The sequence below is a fragment of the Fusarium oxysporum genome, chromosome VII (genome assembly GCF_013085055.1).
Source record: "Fusarium oxysporum Fo47 chromosome VII, complete sequence".
Lineage (NCBI taxonomy): Eukaryota > Fungi > Ascomycota > Sordariomycetes > Hypocreales > Nectriaceae > Fusarium > Fusarium oxysporum.
Window position 1 is genome coordinate 1,640,646 of NC_072846.1, and position 14,701 is coordinate 1,655,346.

The window sequence follows — 14,701 nt, forward strand, 5'->3', positions numbered from 1 at the left end:
TCTGGGAGAGGCCATTTTCTGTGACATCTAGCATGGCCTGGATAACATCCTCCTCCGTATAAGATAATTGAGGCACGTTTGAGGGGACCAAGGAAAGATGGGGAAGAGAAAATTTTGGATGAAGCTTCGAGGAGGCTGGTTGATAAGGGAGGCATTTTGAGACATTTTATATTAGTTCCGTGCGACCACACCGTAAGCGTCACTGTGGAAACAAAGTGGAAATGTTAAATTCCATGCAATTCTTAATAAAACAGACATTTTCTCATGAAAATATCTTTCATTTTGACAACGTACTCTATAGGTGAAATTGAGCATTTTGTATGGGGAAATATTTTTTTTGCTGTACGGTAGGTGGGTACGTACGGCAGGTGGGTACTGCATTGTAACCTACAGCCCGCTCCAATGCTGAGTGACTGGCACTTGAAATTGAGTAGAAAGCAGTGCTGAATCACTACTGTTGCCAACAGATAGCTTGTAAGTCCCCTTCTCCATTAGCCAGGAATCGGTTGTGACGTCCCAAACGCTCACAGCGGTTTTGATAGGAATCTCGATGGTTGCCTGCCTCGTTTCGCCGGCCGGAACGAAAAGTTTAGTGAATCCCTTCAACTCTTTGACAGGACGCCTGACTGCCGATGGTGTAATACAGCTCACATAGACCTGTATCACTTCCTTTCCGCTTGTGGCGGCCGAGTTGTTGTAAACAGGTACGGTGACGAGCATGTTCGCGTCGACACCGCTGCCTCGTATCTGCACACTTGGTTGCTCGAGGATGAAGGACGCATACGATAGACCAAAGCCGAAAGGCCATTGTACCTTTCTCCTGGCCTTTTCGTAGAAACGGTATCCAACAAAGATGTCTTCGTTGTAGTAACATGTGCCGGCTTCGCTTCTGTAACTAAGGAAGGAAGGATTGTCCTCAATAGAACAAGGCCAAGACAAGGGGAGCTTCCCCGAGGGACTCTCTCTACCCAAGACTATGTCTGCAATACCGTGGCCTAGTTCATTACCACCGTACCAGGTCTGCATCACAGCAGCAACTTGATCCCAAGGACCAGATACGGGAGTGCCAGACTGAACGATGACAACGACATTCTTGTTGACTGCTGTGACTCTGGATAAGAGTTCACTTTGCCGCCCGGGGAGTTCGTACAATGCACGGTCGGAACCTTCTGATTCCCATTCAGGGCCTAGACCGACGCAGACAACCACTTGATCCGCTTCCTTGGCCAGTTCAACAGCGCGATCAAGCTCAAGAGACTCGTTGGAGCACCTGGCACAGCCAATACGGACACCGCCGGCGCCAAATACAGGTGCTCCTGCTTTGTTCAAGTTGGAGGTCGCGGCGCTGCCAAACTCACATCGCAGCTTATAGACTCTGTTGGCGACAAGTTGTACGTGTTTAATCTTCTCGGCACTTCCGGAGCCGAAGAAGCTGGTGCCCCTCTTCTGATCATGCGAGTTGTCAACGATGAGATCATTGTCAAGATACAATGTTGCGGTTCCAGCGACAGTGAGACTGAAGGCATACGTATCCGTGTTGTCGACAACCAGGTCGGCAGCTATGGTAGCATATACAACATTATCAGGTGCAGCAGGGTTGCTATAGTCGTACAAAACCACGTTGGAGTCGTCGAGCTGCAGGACTTCTATAGCCTCCCGGGTATCCGTGATTTCGTTATTGTTCAGTTGCTGCATTGTTGGTGGCGAGGTGTAAATGCTCATTAGGAATTGCCCAAGCGTCCCGTCAGGAGCTCTAATGATATCGCCCAGCACTGGAAGTTGATTGTAGATCTGGCAGGCTTCGGTGTACTCTACGGGTTGTTCGAGTTTGTCTCGGAGACCCTCAAGTATCGAGACGACTCGTGTAGGCCGCAGCGACGCTGATCCACCACCGCAAAAGAAAGACTTCTGGGCATTGGGTCCGATGACTACAGTCTGCTCTTCAAAGTTAGTCACAGGAGTAAGAAGGCAATGGAAGGAATCTGGTTGACTTGCCTTCTTGTCGGCACGGAAAGGCAACACATGGTCGTCGTTTTTGAGGAGAACAACACTTTCTGTCGCTAACCTCCTCAGCACGCTACGATCTTGGTCCGTGTCAAGACATGATTCGGGGCCACATTCGGGAATGCCAGATTCCCTGACGCGATCGGCGAGCCTGAGGACCGAGGCCACTCTTGCGTCAATTGTACTGCTCCTAATCTTGCCGACCCCAAGTGCTGTTGCGACCCGTTTACCCCTCTGCTCTGTTGGGCCTGGCATTTCGAGATCCAAGCCGTTGTTGATAGCTGCAGCTGTCGAGTATGTTCCAAACCAATCGCTCATGATGCAACCTCGGTAGCCCCATTCGTTCCTCAATATCTCTTGTAGTATGTCTTGGTGCTCACTCATGTGCTGTCCATTGACTTTATTGTACGCTGTCATGAGGGCCCAGGGGTCGGCATCTCGAATGGCGATCTGGAAGGGGAGGAGATAAATCTCTCGTAGGGCTCGGGGACTGATCCTGCAGTCTACAAGAGTTCGTTCGTGTTCCATATCGTTTGCGACAAAGTGTTTAAGAGAGCAAGCAATGTCGTTCTTCTGGACGTTAGAGATGAGCGCGCTCGCCAGGCTTCCACCAAGCAAAGGGTCTTCGGAAAAGGATTCGAAGCCGCGGCCGCCTAGTGGACTCCTGTTGAAACATGTCAGCGTACCTATAAAAGCTGTGACAGGGGAACCTGCTGCACACCTTTGAATGTTGGTTGTAGGACCGAGCCATACATGTGCGCTCTTGGCATGACATTCTCTTGCGATAAGGTCTCCAGCCTCGCGCATCATGTCATGGCTCCATGTGGCTGCGAGTCCAGTGCCGCAAGGAAGACAAGCTGCGGGAACGCTGTTGAAGAACTTTGTGCCTCTAACTCCGTTGGGACCGTCCGACATGCGAAGTTTAGGAACCGATAGTCGCGGGATACTTTGCGTATGCCAAAAGTCGGAACCTAGGAAATTCCGAGATTGGTTAGATGAGCTCTCGTGATACTTAGTACCTGGAGAGCAGAGGGATATGCTCACCTGATAGAAGGCTTATTTTCTCGCTCGTAGTCAGATGCTGTAACAGCTCGCCGTATGGCAGGTTGAATGACTCCATGTCGCCCACGATTTTTGTTATTGTCGTCAAGGTTGAGGGGGTAACAGATGCGAAAGTAAGCCAAGGAAGGGAACCGAGAGAAGGTGGCCGAGACTGATCAAGAGGGAATGGTATCAAGTAAGTTAGAGCAGAAAGATCAGCTTTGACAGAGATGGATGAAGAACTAAATCGAACGGGTTCGCCGAAGCCAAGTCATAAGTCATAAGATTTTCCCATCAAGGTCATTTGGACGTTTTGTTTTGTCGGGTCAGGTCAAGTTGGCTCGATGCCTACAGCGGACGAATCGCTGAAGTCTTTGCCGAAGCTCCCCGTTAGCTTCTTGTCAACATCCACTCACAATTCTGCCGAGTACCCCCGACACGAGACTATGGGAACCAGGACTCAGCCGCCCCACTAACTGCACTGTTCAGCCCAAACCCATCAGGGCTTAGATGCATTCCATTTAAGTTTTTGGTTGCAAATTCTGGAGATCTGGAGAAGCTGGATTCCCCATCTTTTGGTAAAGCCGGGGGAACGAGAACCAGGTAATGAACCCGACAGATCTCCGCAATCACGCGATAAAAAAACAATAAAAGTAGGCGAGTGTTGCTCTTGCAATCTCGCATCTTGTCTTCATTAAACAAGCAGTTCTTCACTCTATTTCCCACATACATACATATCTCACTCATATCAATATCGGCCCTCTTTCCTGTGACTGCATCTGCAATGCCTCCTAAGCAGCACAACGAGCGGCCTCTCCTGGCTAGCGTTCTTCCCAAAGAACAAAAGCCATGGTATCGCATCTCGTACCTCGTCCAACTCAATCTCCTTCTCCTTATCCCCCTCATGTCATCCTCTGTGGCAGGATTCGACGGTAATAAACGTTCCGTGTCTCCGTCATGTTGATAGCTTCGCTAACTTGTCGATGAGGCTCGTTGATGAACGGCCTACAGGCACTCCCTTCCTGGAAAAACAAGTTCGGTAATCCTCAAGGCCACACCCTTGGCTTCGTCAATGCTGCGCAGTCGTTTGGATCGATCCTTGCCCTCCCCTTCTGCGGCTCTCTGTCGGATAGAATTGGCCGCAAGAACACGCTATTACTCGGTGGTGTGATCATCATCGTGGCTTCTGTGATTCAGGCAGCCGCTATCAACTACGGAATGTTTGTCGCTTCCCGAGTGCTGGTTGGCATGGGTGCCATCACCATTATACAGCCCAGCCCTATGCTGATTTCAGAGCTGTGTTACCCAAGCCATCGAGGAGTCTACACGGCTCTGTTTTGGACATTCTACTACTTTGGCTCTATCATCGCTGCCTGGAGCACATATGGTCTCCAGAGGCACATGCCCGAGAGTGTCTGGGCGTGGCGAGGTCCCTCTATCCTTCAGGGCTGTCTTCCCATACTCCAACTAGTTTTTGTAAGTAGTCTGTTGACGCGTAGTCCTCCATAACAAATGATTTGCTGATACTTATCTTTCCTTTTCTGCAGTGGTGGAAACTCCTTGAGTCCCCTCGATGGCTCATTGCCAATAACCGAGCTGACGAAGCGCGCGCTACCCTGGCCAAATATCATGCTGGCGGAGATGTCTCGAGCCCTCTTGTCGACTTCGAAATGAACGAGATTGTCACCGCTATTGAGCTCGACCGACATGCCCGGGACGTCAAGTGGAGCGCTCTTGTGGCGACCCCCGGCAACCGAAAACGGGTTCTGATCTCTTTCTTGTTGGGCTTATTTTCGCAGTGGGTGGTAAGTCTCATATAAGCCCAGCCATTCCCCTTTTTGTGGTATTTCAGCATCTGACAAGTCAATTTGTTTCGAAACTTGTAGGGAAACAGTGTTGTTTCGTATTATTTGACTCTTGTACTAGACACCGTTGGTGTCAAGAACCCTGATACCCAGACTCTGATCAACGGTCTTCTCCAGTTGTTCAACTTTTTTGCCGCCATCCTCGCCGCGTTCTTGGTAGATAGGCTCGGCAGACGTACTCTGTGGAACTGGTCAGGCGTTGGCATGTTGATCTCTTTCATCATATGGACTATTTGCTCCGCCCGGTTTGGGATCAACCCATCTAACGGCCTCGGTATTGCTGTCATCGCGTTTATCTTCATCTACTTCTTCCATTACGATATCGCCTATACACCACTCGTCCTGGCTTACGCTACCGAGATTCTCCAATACTCTATTCGCTCCAAGGGACTGAGTCTGACTTTTATTGCTATTTATTCGTCACTGATCGTCTTGTCTTTTGTCAACCCGATCGCGCTGGAGGCCATCGGCTGGAAGTACTACATTGTCTTTTCCTGCATTACGGGTGTATCCGTGGTTGTCAACTATTTCCTCCTGCCTGAAACGAAGGGCCTCTCTCTTGAGGAAATCGGAAGCCTTTTTGAGGAAAAGGACGTTGCTGATGGCGAGATCGGATCATCTAAGTTGGATGGAGAAGAGGTTAGCCATGTCGATATTAAGCACTAGAAAGAACTCGGTAGTGGTGTGCCGAGGGACTGGTCCGAAAATTCCTATTAGTTTCCGGGCAAATTTGAGCCGGATGCCAATCGCTTTAAATTAGAATAGCTTTTTTATGCAGCCTTGATGATTTCTAGACTTGTGCGCAAATCTCCAGCCTCAGTGCTCCAACTCTCCAAGATAGATAATGCCTTTCTCACTTCGTCCTGCCACCCTGGCGGAAGATTCATAGTATTAACTCTCGAGGCCGCCTTTATTGAGAGAGCAGAGCTGACTACCACGCGCAGGGTATACCACGTCCCGTGATGCCGATGGTGATAGGTCACGTCGTTGATCGAGTCAATGCAGCTAACCAAGCAGTCGTATGCTAGTGGCTCCGCAATTGATCTGTATTGAAGCAGATCGGACTGAGAGGCATGGATCATGATATAGAGCAACGGCCGAAGAGCCCAAGAGCGATAGAGGAGATATCTGCTTCGGACATGTAACCCCAACTCATTTGACGATTCAGAGATCGGCTCAGCGACTCGTAGCTCATTGGGTAAGTTACACACCCTTATGACACTGTCAGTCGGTCTGTGACATTTGTGGCAACTGTAAATGATTATGTTACCATGCATCAAGCTTATCCAGTAGCTGCTGTGCTCGAACACACAAACCAGGGATATCTTCTTTCCAAATCAAAGGTTCTTGACTATACAACGTGCTGATGATCTCGTTGCCCACCCTACGCAAGGAGGTTTCGGAGAGATAATACATCCAGCTTTCGAGTTGCCCCGCGTTGGCCCCGGAGTCGAAAGGAGACGAGGGTCCATTTTGAGCTGGGGGTTGTGGGAATGCATAAGGGAAGGCTAGATGCTCGAGGCCGACGGTCGTGGTTCGCAGCTCGTTCGACAGCTCACTGATAAGATATTGTAAGAACAAAGATGACAAGGAAGCAACAGTCGGAGAATGCGGAAACCGGTAAGACTCACCATTCTGATTGCATACACGACCAGTATAGTCTTTGCAGTAACCCACTATCCACTGAAGGATCAACTGGACAAGAAAAAGTTCTTGAATGGATGTGAAGCTTGAGTTGCAGGCTTGCTTGACTGAAGTGTAGCCAAGCAGCAATTGGACGAATACAAAACATCTCGTATACTCCACAGAAGAATCGACATTGGGTTGCCAAGAGCGAGGGCGGTTGCAAGGCCAAGATCTGAATGCCCCTGCGGAACAACTGCTCAGCCTGATCGTCTGCCAAGTTTCGCGGCACATGTTTCATATCTCGGGATGGTACAAATGGTGATGAGCGGAGTCCTAGAGCGCAAGCAATAGTCTGAGGGAAAAGAAGAAAAGTCAGTTTCCTGTCGGCCTTTAAAATACCAGAATCATGTTTTACCACGAGAGCAGATTCTTTACTCGTATCAAAGCCATTCTCAGAGCAGCAACGAACTGCTTTAGCTAACAAGCGAGAATCTAGTATGGGGTTTTTAGAATGGACGTTTTGCAAGAACATACGAATGGCATGATCAATGTAGATATCAAGCCCAGCCCCTGGAGCCTCAGAATCTTGCTCTGTTGGGTTGCCTGGTGACACATTGTAATCTTCTGAGTCTGAGTCAGCTATTGCCAAAGACTGGCTTTTCCTTAACGACGTAAGGCCTTCGAAGACTGGCCACTCAAGTATGCTTTCCATGACAGGATAATAGGTGAGCCTTGTATGGGCGGAAGAATTCGATATGTGGCTTTTATCACATTGGCTTACTGAGTTAACCATCGCTTCCTATAATGAAAATGGAGAAACGCCAATAGGAAGGTTATAGGGAATGACAAACCTTGGTATGTTTCCTGTGACGAGTCGTTCCTCCAAGTGCCGCTCTAAACTATCTAATCGGTTTATGATATGTACACTTGCTGCGTCGAAGCTGATACCTGTTGTTAGCCAACCAAGATGGCGCATCAGGAGTAGAGCTCTGTGACGAACTTGGAGTAGTCAGAGCGTTGATCTTCGTAGATACATATGGCGCCAGTCTGGAGGCAGAAACTGCATGACGGCCGGCCGTTATCACACTTGCTCTTGCGGCCACGGCAAATGTTACACGCCATAACAGAACGTCGCCGTGGATATACGCTCTCTACCCGCTGCCTTTTCCTTTGGACAGCGGATGGAAGAGAAGGTGATACCATGCTGAGCAATTAATGAATACGTAGCCTGCTACTGTTTGGATATGTATCTGTGGGGTGTCGGGGGTACCAGATGGTCAGAAGTGCCTGTTTCAGCGTTTCATTAAAGACTTTTAAAAACAAAGCCTGGGGATTAGGAAGGGAGGGGCAAAGTTGAGGGAGACTTCAGTAGCAAATAATGTCTTAGAAAGGAATATGCACCTTAAGGGGTTATGCCCCTCGTCAAGTAGGCGCATGAAGCTAATCATGGCGACTCCACAGCTTAACCTATCATGCTGCCCAGCGCAGCTCTGCAATATACATCAGCGAATGTTGGTGCGTGATGGCAAAACTTACGGCGGCTGCAAATTCGATTGGCTTCTAATCACGGAAGAGGTTCTTACACGTATCTTCGATTAAGATCCTCTGATCCTCATCCTGTGGGCTGTCATAGAGGGAGATATCAATACCAGCACAATGGCAAAGACGACAGACTACCAATAAACACCAATGGCTGGTCGTGTGAACTGGAATATATAGCTCTCTGTCATCTCTGAACCTTCTGGGTAGATTAGTTGGTGTTTCGAAGTTATTGCTATTAGGGTTGGTGATCCCAAACTAGAGGCTGCTGGTACAGAAGACAGAAGTATTTTTGTGGACCATGATTACCTTTTCGAACATGCAATTAATAATTGCATCAGTCAACCATCTATTTGTTTAACAGTCGAGTTCAGGTCTTTGCTGCTTAACCCTAGAGTCTCTTTGTCTAGCTGGCTGATTTTATTTGCAAGAGGGGATAAGCTGTTGCTTTCTTAAAATCTCTTCAAGGGACGTTCTCGGATGCCGATTTTGTCCAGTCCAGGGACATCGCCCTTCCTGTCTTCCTAATCTGTGTAGTTCTCCTGTTTATCGGCAAACCCATTTATTTCCATTTTCATGAATCTCTTCTGACTTCTTCTGCTCTTTGTGAGGCTATCTATGTCCTTTATTCCTATATGAGTGCCTTGCTGGGCTGGCTTGTGAGGAGCCTAAATTGCCGCCAACCTCAGAGGATACTGTCAACAGCCGTCGCAATTAGAACATAGCTACCCTATTGGCAGAATGCGACACTTGTTATCTTATCGCACCGAACTCTCTCCTGTAAAAACTTTTCCTTGGCACCCGCTGTTAGCGTTCTGCTAGGGCAGAAAATTTTTACAGGCCAAAATGGCAACAAAAGCAGCTGCGGGACTAGCGGGACCCTAACAGCTGCTGGAAGAAAGGGATTCAGAGAGTTGACCTTTCTTCGTGACAAGTGTTTTCAACGGCACTGAGCTTCGCGAGCTCTTGACATCGCCTCCGGGCTCCATTTCATTTGTCTTATCTACGACTTCTTCTCACCTCGACATTTCGGCTTCGCGAGCCTGCGACATTCCGGCCTCTGCGCCCTCGATTTCCCCCCAGTACGACCGGCCTCTGCAGCCTCGGCTGCCCAGACGACATTCGCAGCATCCTGCTGCTAGACATTCAGGGTCGTTGCACCCTCACCCTCACCTTCGCCTGCAGTTTAACGCTGCCTCGACCGACTACAGCAGCTTTGGCTGCCCGAACAACACAAACAGCCTTCGGCTGCTCGACTTTCTGGGCCCTCTGGTGCCCTCAACCTTGACGCACGGACCCCACATGGTTCGTTGCCCTTTTTGCAGCTCGGAAGCTGCTTGACCGATCTCTGCAGTCGCGTACTGCCCGGAGACCCTCTTCCTCTTTGCAGCCTCGGCTGCTGCTTGAACACCGCCAGGCTTCGACAATTTGTCTCACTGGCTGAGACCACGTGGTAGAAACCGCTGGGTTGAAACGGTACAGAGCTTACCTGGAAACCATGGAACGGGGCGGTTGCCTCGTCTACAGAGCAGCGTTCTGGCCGCCTTGGGTTTTTCCTCTGCAAGGGGTTTCCCCAAGGATGCATAGTCCTAGGGTTGCAGCTACTGGCGATCTTAGGGATCATGGACTTCCTGCTCCAGGGTATGGAAAGCTACTTGACCTATCTATGCAAGAGAATTCTAGGCTGGAGAAGGATGAGTTCCCGCTGACGGGATGCCCTCTTGAGAGTAATGCGCCTTTGTGCCGATGATATGCTGGATGAACTAGAGGGGAGACGCTGCCGGAGGGAAGCTCTGCGAGGATCAACTGTATTGATGTCCGGTGAGACGTGCTTCACCGACAACTACTGTAGGGCCAGCTACGGGTAGAGAGGTACCTTTTGGGGGGATGAGTAGAGAAAAAGCTCGAGCATTTATACGGCTCCGACGCAAGAGGCCTTGGGTATGACCTGAGCGAGGTTCAGTACGGCAGTGACTGTAGATAGTTTAGCTCAGCACGTCCTGTGCTCAAGTAGGAGACTTTTCGGGGCCGATGGTCCCCCGGACGAAAAATATACATAACATAACATAACAACCCATTCAATCAACAGAACATCAAAATGGATTAACGTGTTACGTAATCATATCACGATGTTGATTGAGTTGAATTGACGTTGATCATCAATCCATTCAAGATATTGAAGTACGTTGAGTGGTTCCCATCCTTGTCGGGTGTGCCTTTTATTTTGACGATGAGGGAGAGGGCTCCGATGGGCGCAACTCGAACCCCATGGGAGGCGATGGGTTGGCCGTTTCCGTTGTTGTTGGCTGACAGTGCTTTCTGGAAATATTTGCTCAAATTGGGGACATGCTCTCGGTAATCAGTGGGCCAGATTTCGTCCTGAGGCCACAGGGTCGCCATGATGTCCGAGTCGAACTGGGCAATGCGGCCGACACTGGGCTATCCAATTAACCTTTCGGAACGGTGTTGCGGCGCTGCAAATGGCTTGTTGTTTCAAAAATTTCGTTCTTGCTGGTGACGATGTCTCAGTCTTCCGAAATGGTAGACCCTTCGGGGGGCAGATTTTGACATAACACAACATGAATACACGAATCTGGAACAATGGACCGAATACACGTAATGTCTGACACTTGTGGGGGCCTGTAGACCGGCCTGTCCCCATGCACGAGTCCTCGAGTATGGGGCGGTCAATGATTAGGGAAAGGGCTCCCTCATGCAGGAAATAAGAAAGATACCTCTATTTATTAGCATATTACTAAGAAAGAGAAGTATCTTCATTCCTAAAATCTTTTATATCTCATTTAGCTAAATAAAAGAAAACAACTTATCCTAATAATTTAAGATAATAATAAATTAAGTTTTAATAAATATTTTTAAAATCTCAACTTTTTGAACTTTTACCTGCATAAAAGATACTTCTTTTTCTTAGTGAATCTCATATATTCCAAAGTCACTTTTTCCCGAATCAATGACCCCCAGGCCCCCCAGAAGTAGTGAAAAATTGTCCGCTCGCTTATCATGTGCGTTAGCCCATGTTAGTGTTGAACAGGTGCTGGGGCCTCACGTGCAAGCAGGGATACTTTAAGATTACAGCCGAAATGGTAAAACCTCTAGGGGGTAGATTTCAACAGGACACAACATGAATACACCAATTCACATCAATGAACCGAATACACGTAATGTCTGACAGTTAGAAAATCTAAAATTTACACTTTTAGCTGCACAGTGTAGGTGCGTCGCTCGTTTATCAAGCACGTTATGTACTGGATAACTCCAAGCTGTAATAACAAGCGGAGTACTCTGAACTTTTGCCAAATATGGCGTAGCTGGTGAATGCAACAATTGTTATCTCTTTGAGTGGCACAAGACTACAACGCGCTATCTGACGAGAACTTCATGTACCCCGCAGGTACTAGCGTGGTTAATCAACAAAGTGGGGCGAGTGACCTGCTGTAGTCTTGTGCCACTCAAAGAGATAGCAATATCCTTCTAGCTACTTAGCATAAAAGATGTGCAGAGACTCAGAGCGGGGATTATATGCAACTCAGAATACACACACATACAATTAGGCCCCTCACAGAATCAGGGCTCGGGACAAATCCCCTTGTCGTGACCGCTATGGAGGTTTTGCATGTTCCAAGGGATGTCGTTCATGGCGACCGGATCATTGCCGTTCTCCGCTGGCGCGGCCTGCGGCTTACTGTGGGGTGCCTCCCAGATCGACGGCATGTTCAGGGGTAGTAGTATCATAGGACCATGCTGATTCATGTGGATCGAGTCCAAGGACCTGATCAAAGCTTTTCCGACAAGTCTTGCTTGAGTCAGGTTTCAGGTTTACTTTCATCCTGCTAAATGTCACAATGCGGTCTGCTGAATCATACAGCTAACACTATTACAGTACAAAGCTAAAACATACCTAGATCAATTGACCCAAATGACAAGACGTACGGAGTACAGGCTCAAATCATTGTCGATGTTGATCTCTAATTTCGAACCTTTGGAACCCCCGACACACCAATACCTGATTTTGGCTAGCTGGGCGCAACAGCCCCGCTGATCGTTGGCACACAGAAGCTCGTCCGCGTCACTGGGGATTGAGTTTGTTAGATTGGTGGCTCTTATATCCAGAAAAGGAGGGGGAATTGAACCAACCCCTCCCTGACAGACTGATAAAAAGAATCAAGTCAACAATCAATAAAATCACCACATTCGGGTCCACATTTTGATACACTCACCCCACTGTATACGTGCGTATCTAACAGAGTTCAACTATGTCTTTAAGGGCAAGGCGTCGATGTCTACACCCAGCGATGTCCTGGACAATGCGGAGATGAACCTTTCAACATTTAAGCCATTTTCACATGCAATGCCACGCAAGAGTATCCCGTGACCCTGCCTTGCTTTCACGAGACCCGGTGGGCTAAGCCTTCCGTTCGCGCCACGGCCAACTTCAAACCACTTCAATTGCTGTTGTCGAAGACCAAGTACGGGCTCAGCATGCAGCTGCTCATCTTTGTTGTCGTTGCAGCGCTATCTCGACCATGTCGCGGTCGCGAGTCGGCGTTTGATGTTGCTGGAAGGCTTCCGTCTTGCGCGGTGAGTGCCATCTGCCATCTGCCATCCATCTCCCACCTACCGACAAATGTGGATAGTCTTGTTGGCTGACCAAACCACACCTTCACTCTAGGCCTCTTGTCTCTACCGAGTCGTTTCGAATTCGACCAGCGCGATCACCGACATACAGTACATATGCTTCAGCCATGCGGTCCAAGAGGAAGCCAGCAAATGCATCGAGAGTTCATGCACTTTCTCGGATGCACTTTGTACGCCCTGCCAGCCATCATCCTCTATGTCCTTTTTCTTTAGCGGGAAAGTTAATATTTCACTTTGCAGTTACCAAGAATGCCACCGAGACAGCGTGTAATGCCCTTGTCCGAGACAGATCGAATCGATATAACGCGACAATCATTCCATTGGGCGTGATTGCTCTCGGCATCACGATCTCACGCCTGCTTTTCAAGCAGTTCGCCAGCCGCGCCCAAGCCCTCAGCTCGGATGACTGGGCAATCATGGGAACATTGGGTGTCTCCGTGTCAAGCTTGGTGATCAGCGTTGAAGGGCTGACAACGTATGGATTAGGAAAAGATATCTGGACACTGACGACTGCTGAAATCGCCAAATTCGCTCTTTATTTTTATATCATGTCGATCCTTTACACTTTGGCGATGTCTCTCATCAAGTTGAGCTTGTCCTTATTCTATCAGACCATCTTTTTTGGCAACATCAGTCCATACATTCTCTGGGGAACAATCACGGTCAATTTGCTCTACGGCATTGCCTTTGTCCTTGCGGCTATATTCCAATGCTCGCCAGTTGACTACTACTGGAAACAATACCTCGACGGATCCAAAGGCCAATGCGTCGATATCAATGCTCTCGTGTGGCTGAATGCAGCGGTTGGTGTTGCTGTCGATCTCTGGATGATTGCTGTACCTCTGAGCCAGGTTATTCACCTTAGGCTACATTGGAAACAGAAGATTGGAGTCGTGATCATGTTTTTGCTCGGAACATTGTAAGCTTGCATACGTCCTAGATTAAGCTTTGAAACATTACTGACAGTTGGACTTCTAGCGTTACTGTGGTTTCTGTCATTCGTTTACAAACGCTCGTTCTCTTTGCGAAGTCAAGCAATCCGACTTGGGATTATTGGAACGTGGCAGTATGGTCTGTTATTGAGATTCATGTCGGCATGATATGCACTTGCCTACCAACTCTTCGCTTGATCCTAGTTCGCTTGTTTACTAGAACCTTCGGATCCGTGGACTCGGTCGAGTACAAACACCAGACCGGCAACCAAGATGCAAACACGCATTGGAGCAAGGCCGCCAGAGGAAGTGAACTTGCACAGAGGACAACTAGGTAATGCGAACTTGCTCAGCTGCGGGAAAGCGCTCCCAGGGTCGAGCCTCCACTGGATCGGGTCATTCAGTTGCTCCGGCTGAAGCCCATAGTAGCGTTCAAATTCACTGCCTGTTGCTGACACCATAGACTGCTCGAACTTGCTTTGCTCCGGCCGGGACAATAGGGAGGGCGTGGCGGCTATGCTCTCCTTAGCGATATCATCGGCGTTTTGAGTACCAACGCTCAAATCAGCGTTTTTTCAGAGACACAATACGGGATATGTCAAGATTTCAAAGTTAGCGGATAATATAGTATCTCGAAACTTCATATCTGTTGAAGGACCAGGCCGGGCATATGTACTGTTGAATTGACACCTCGTGCAGCGGGAATAAAGACCGGATTTGCATAAATATCTTGATATACCGGTATACGATGGCTTATTACGGAGAGAAGCCAGTGTGCTAGCACAACTTTGAACAGGCCTGGCCAGATTGAATGGATACCTTTTTCGGATCAGAGTAGCAGCATCGCAGCAATGCGCATGTGGACAGGCGATAGAGACAGTCGAGCATTTTCTCTTCCGATGCAGAACATGGACAGCGCACAGAGCTGAAATGCTCAGTCCACCGAGAAACTGAGAGGAAATCTCTCATTCTATCTGGGAGGGAAGTCGCTAACAGATGACGCGAAATGAATGCCAAACATGCAAGCAGTCCACGCAACTA

At 48.7% G+C, this 14,701-nt stretch overlaps 4 protein-coding genes across 4 annotated transcripts; 2 read left to right on the forward strand and 2 right to left on the reverse strand.

Moving 5' to 3' along the window:
* Positions 1 to 387: 387 nt before the first annotated feature.
* Positions 388 to 3,124, reverse strand: FOBCDRAFT_241768 (glycoside hydrolase superfamily; the record flags this gene model as incomplete). The annotated part of the gene is made up of 4 exons (XM_059610395.1): positions 388 to 1,935; positions 1,996 to 2,668; positions 2,726 to 2,975; positions 3,049 to 3,124. 4 exons carry the CDS (start codon positions 3,122 to 3,124, stop codon positions 388 to 390), a joined length of 2,547 nt encoding a protein of 848 aa, XP_059465363.1.
* A 629-nt stretch (positions 3,125 to 3,753) lies between these two features.
* On the forward strand, positions 3,754 to 5,602 carry FOBCDRAFT_186362 (general substrate transporter). The gene is made up of 4 exons (XM_054705684.2): positions 3,754 to 3,977; positions 4,034 to 4,521; positions 4,593 to 4,850; positions 4,932 to 5,602. The coding sequence occupies exons 1-4, from the start codon at positions 3,830 to 3,832 to the stop codon at positions 5,574 to 5,576; spliced, it is 1,539 nt and encodes a 512-aa protein (XP_054561659.1). The 5' UTR covers positions 3,754 to 3,829; the 3' UTR covers positions 5,577 to 5,602.
* Positions 5,603 to 5,680: 78 nt separating this feature from the next.
* Positions 5,681 to 7,739, reverse strand: FOBCDRAFT_186363 (uncharacterized protein; the record flags this gene model as incomplete). Its single annotated transcript, XM_059608623.1, has 6 exons — positions 5,681 to 6,122; positions 6,181 to 6,468; positions 6,542 to 6,888; positions 6,952 to 7,335; positions 7,357 to 7,477; positions 7,537 to 7,739. 6 exons carry the CDS (start codon positions 7,737 to 7,739, stop codon positions 5,681 to 5,683), a joined length of 1,785 nt encoding a protein of 594 aa, XP_059467529.1.
* Positions 7,740 to 12,523: 4,784 nt separating this feature from the next.
* On the forward strand, positions 12,524 to 14,375 carry FOBCDRAFT_227717 (uncharacterized protein). The gene is made up of 4 exons (XM_054705686.2): positions 12,524 to 12,671; positions 12,763 to 12,898; positions 12,969 to 13,647; positions 13,707 to 14,375. The coding sequence occupies exons 1-4, from the start codon at positions 12,573 to 12,575 to the stop codon at positions 13,996 to 13,998; spliced, it is 1,206 nt and encodes a 401-aa protein (XP_054561661.1). The 5' UTR covers positions 12,524 to 12,572; the 3' UTR covers positions 13,999 to 14,375.
* Positions 14,376 to 14,701: the final 326 nt, after the last annotated feature.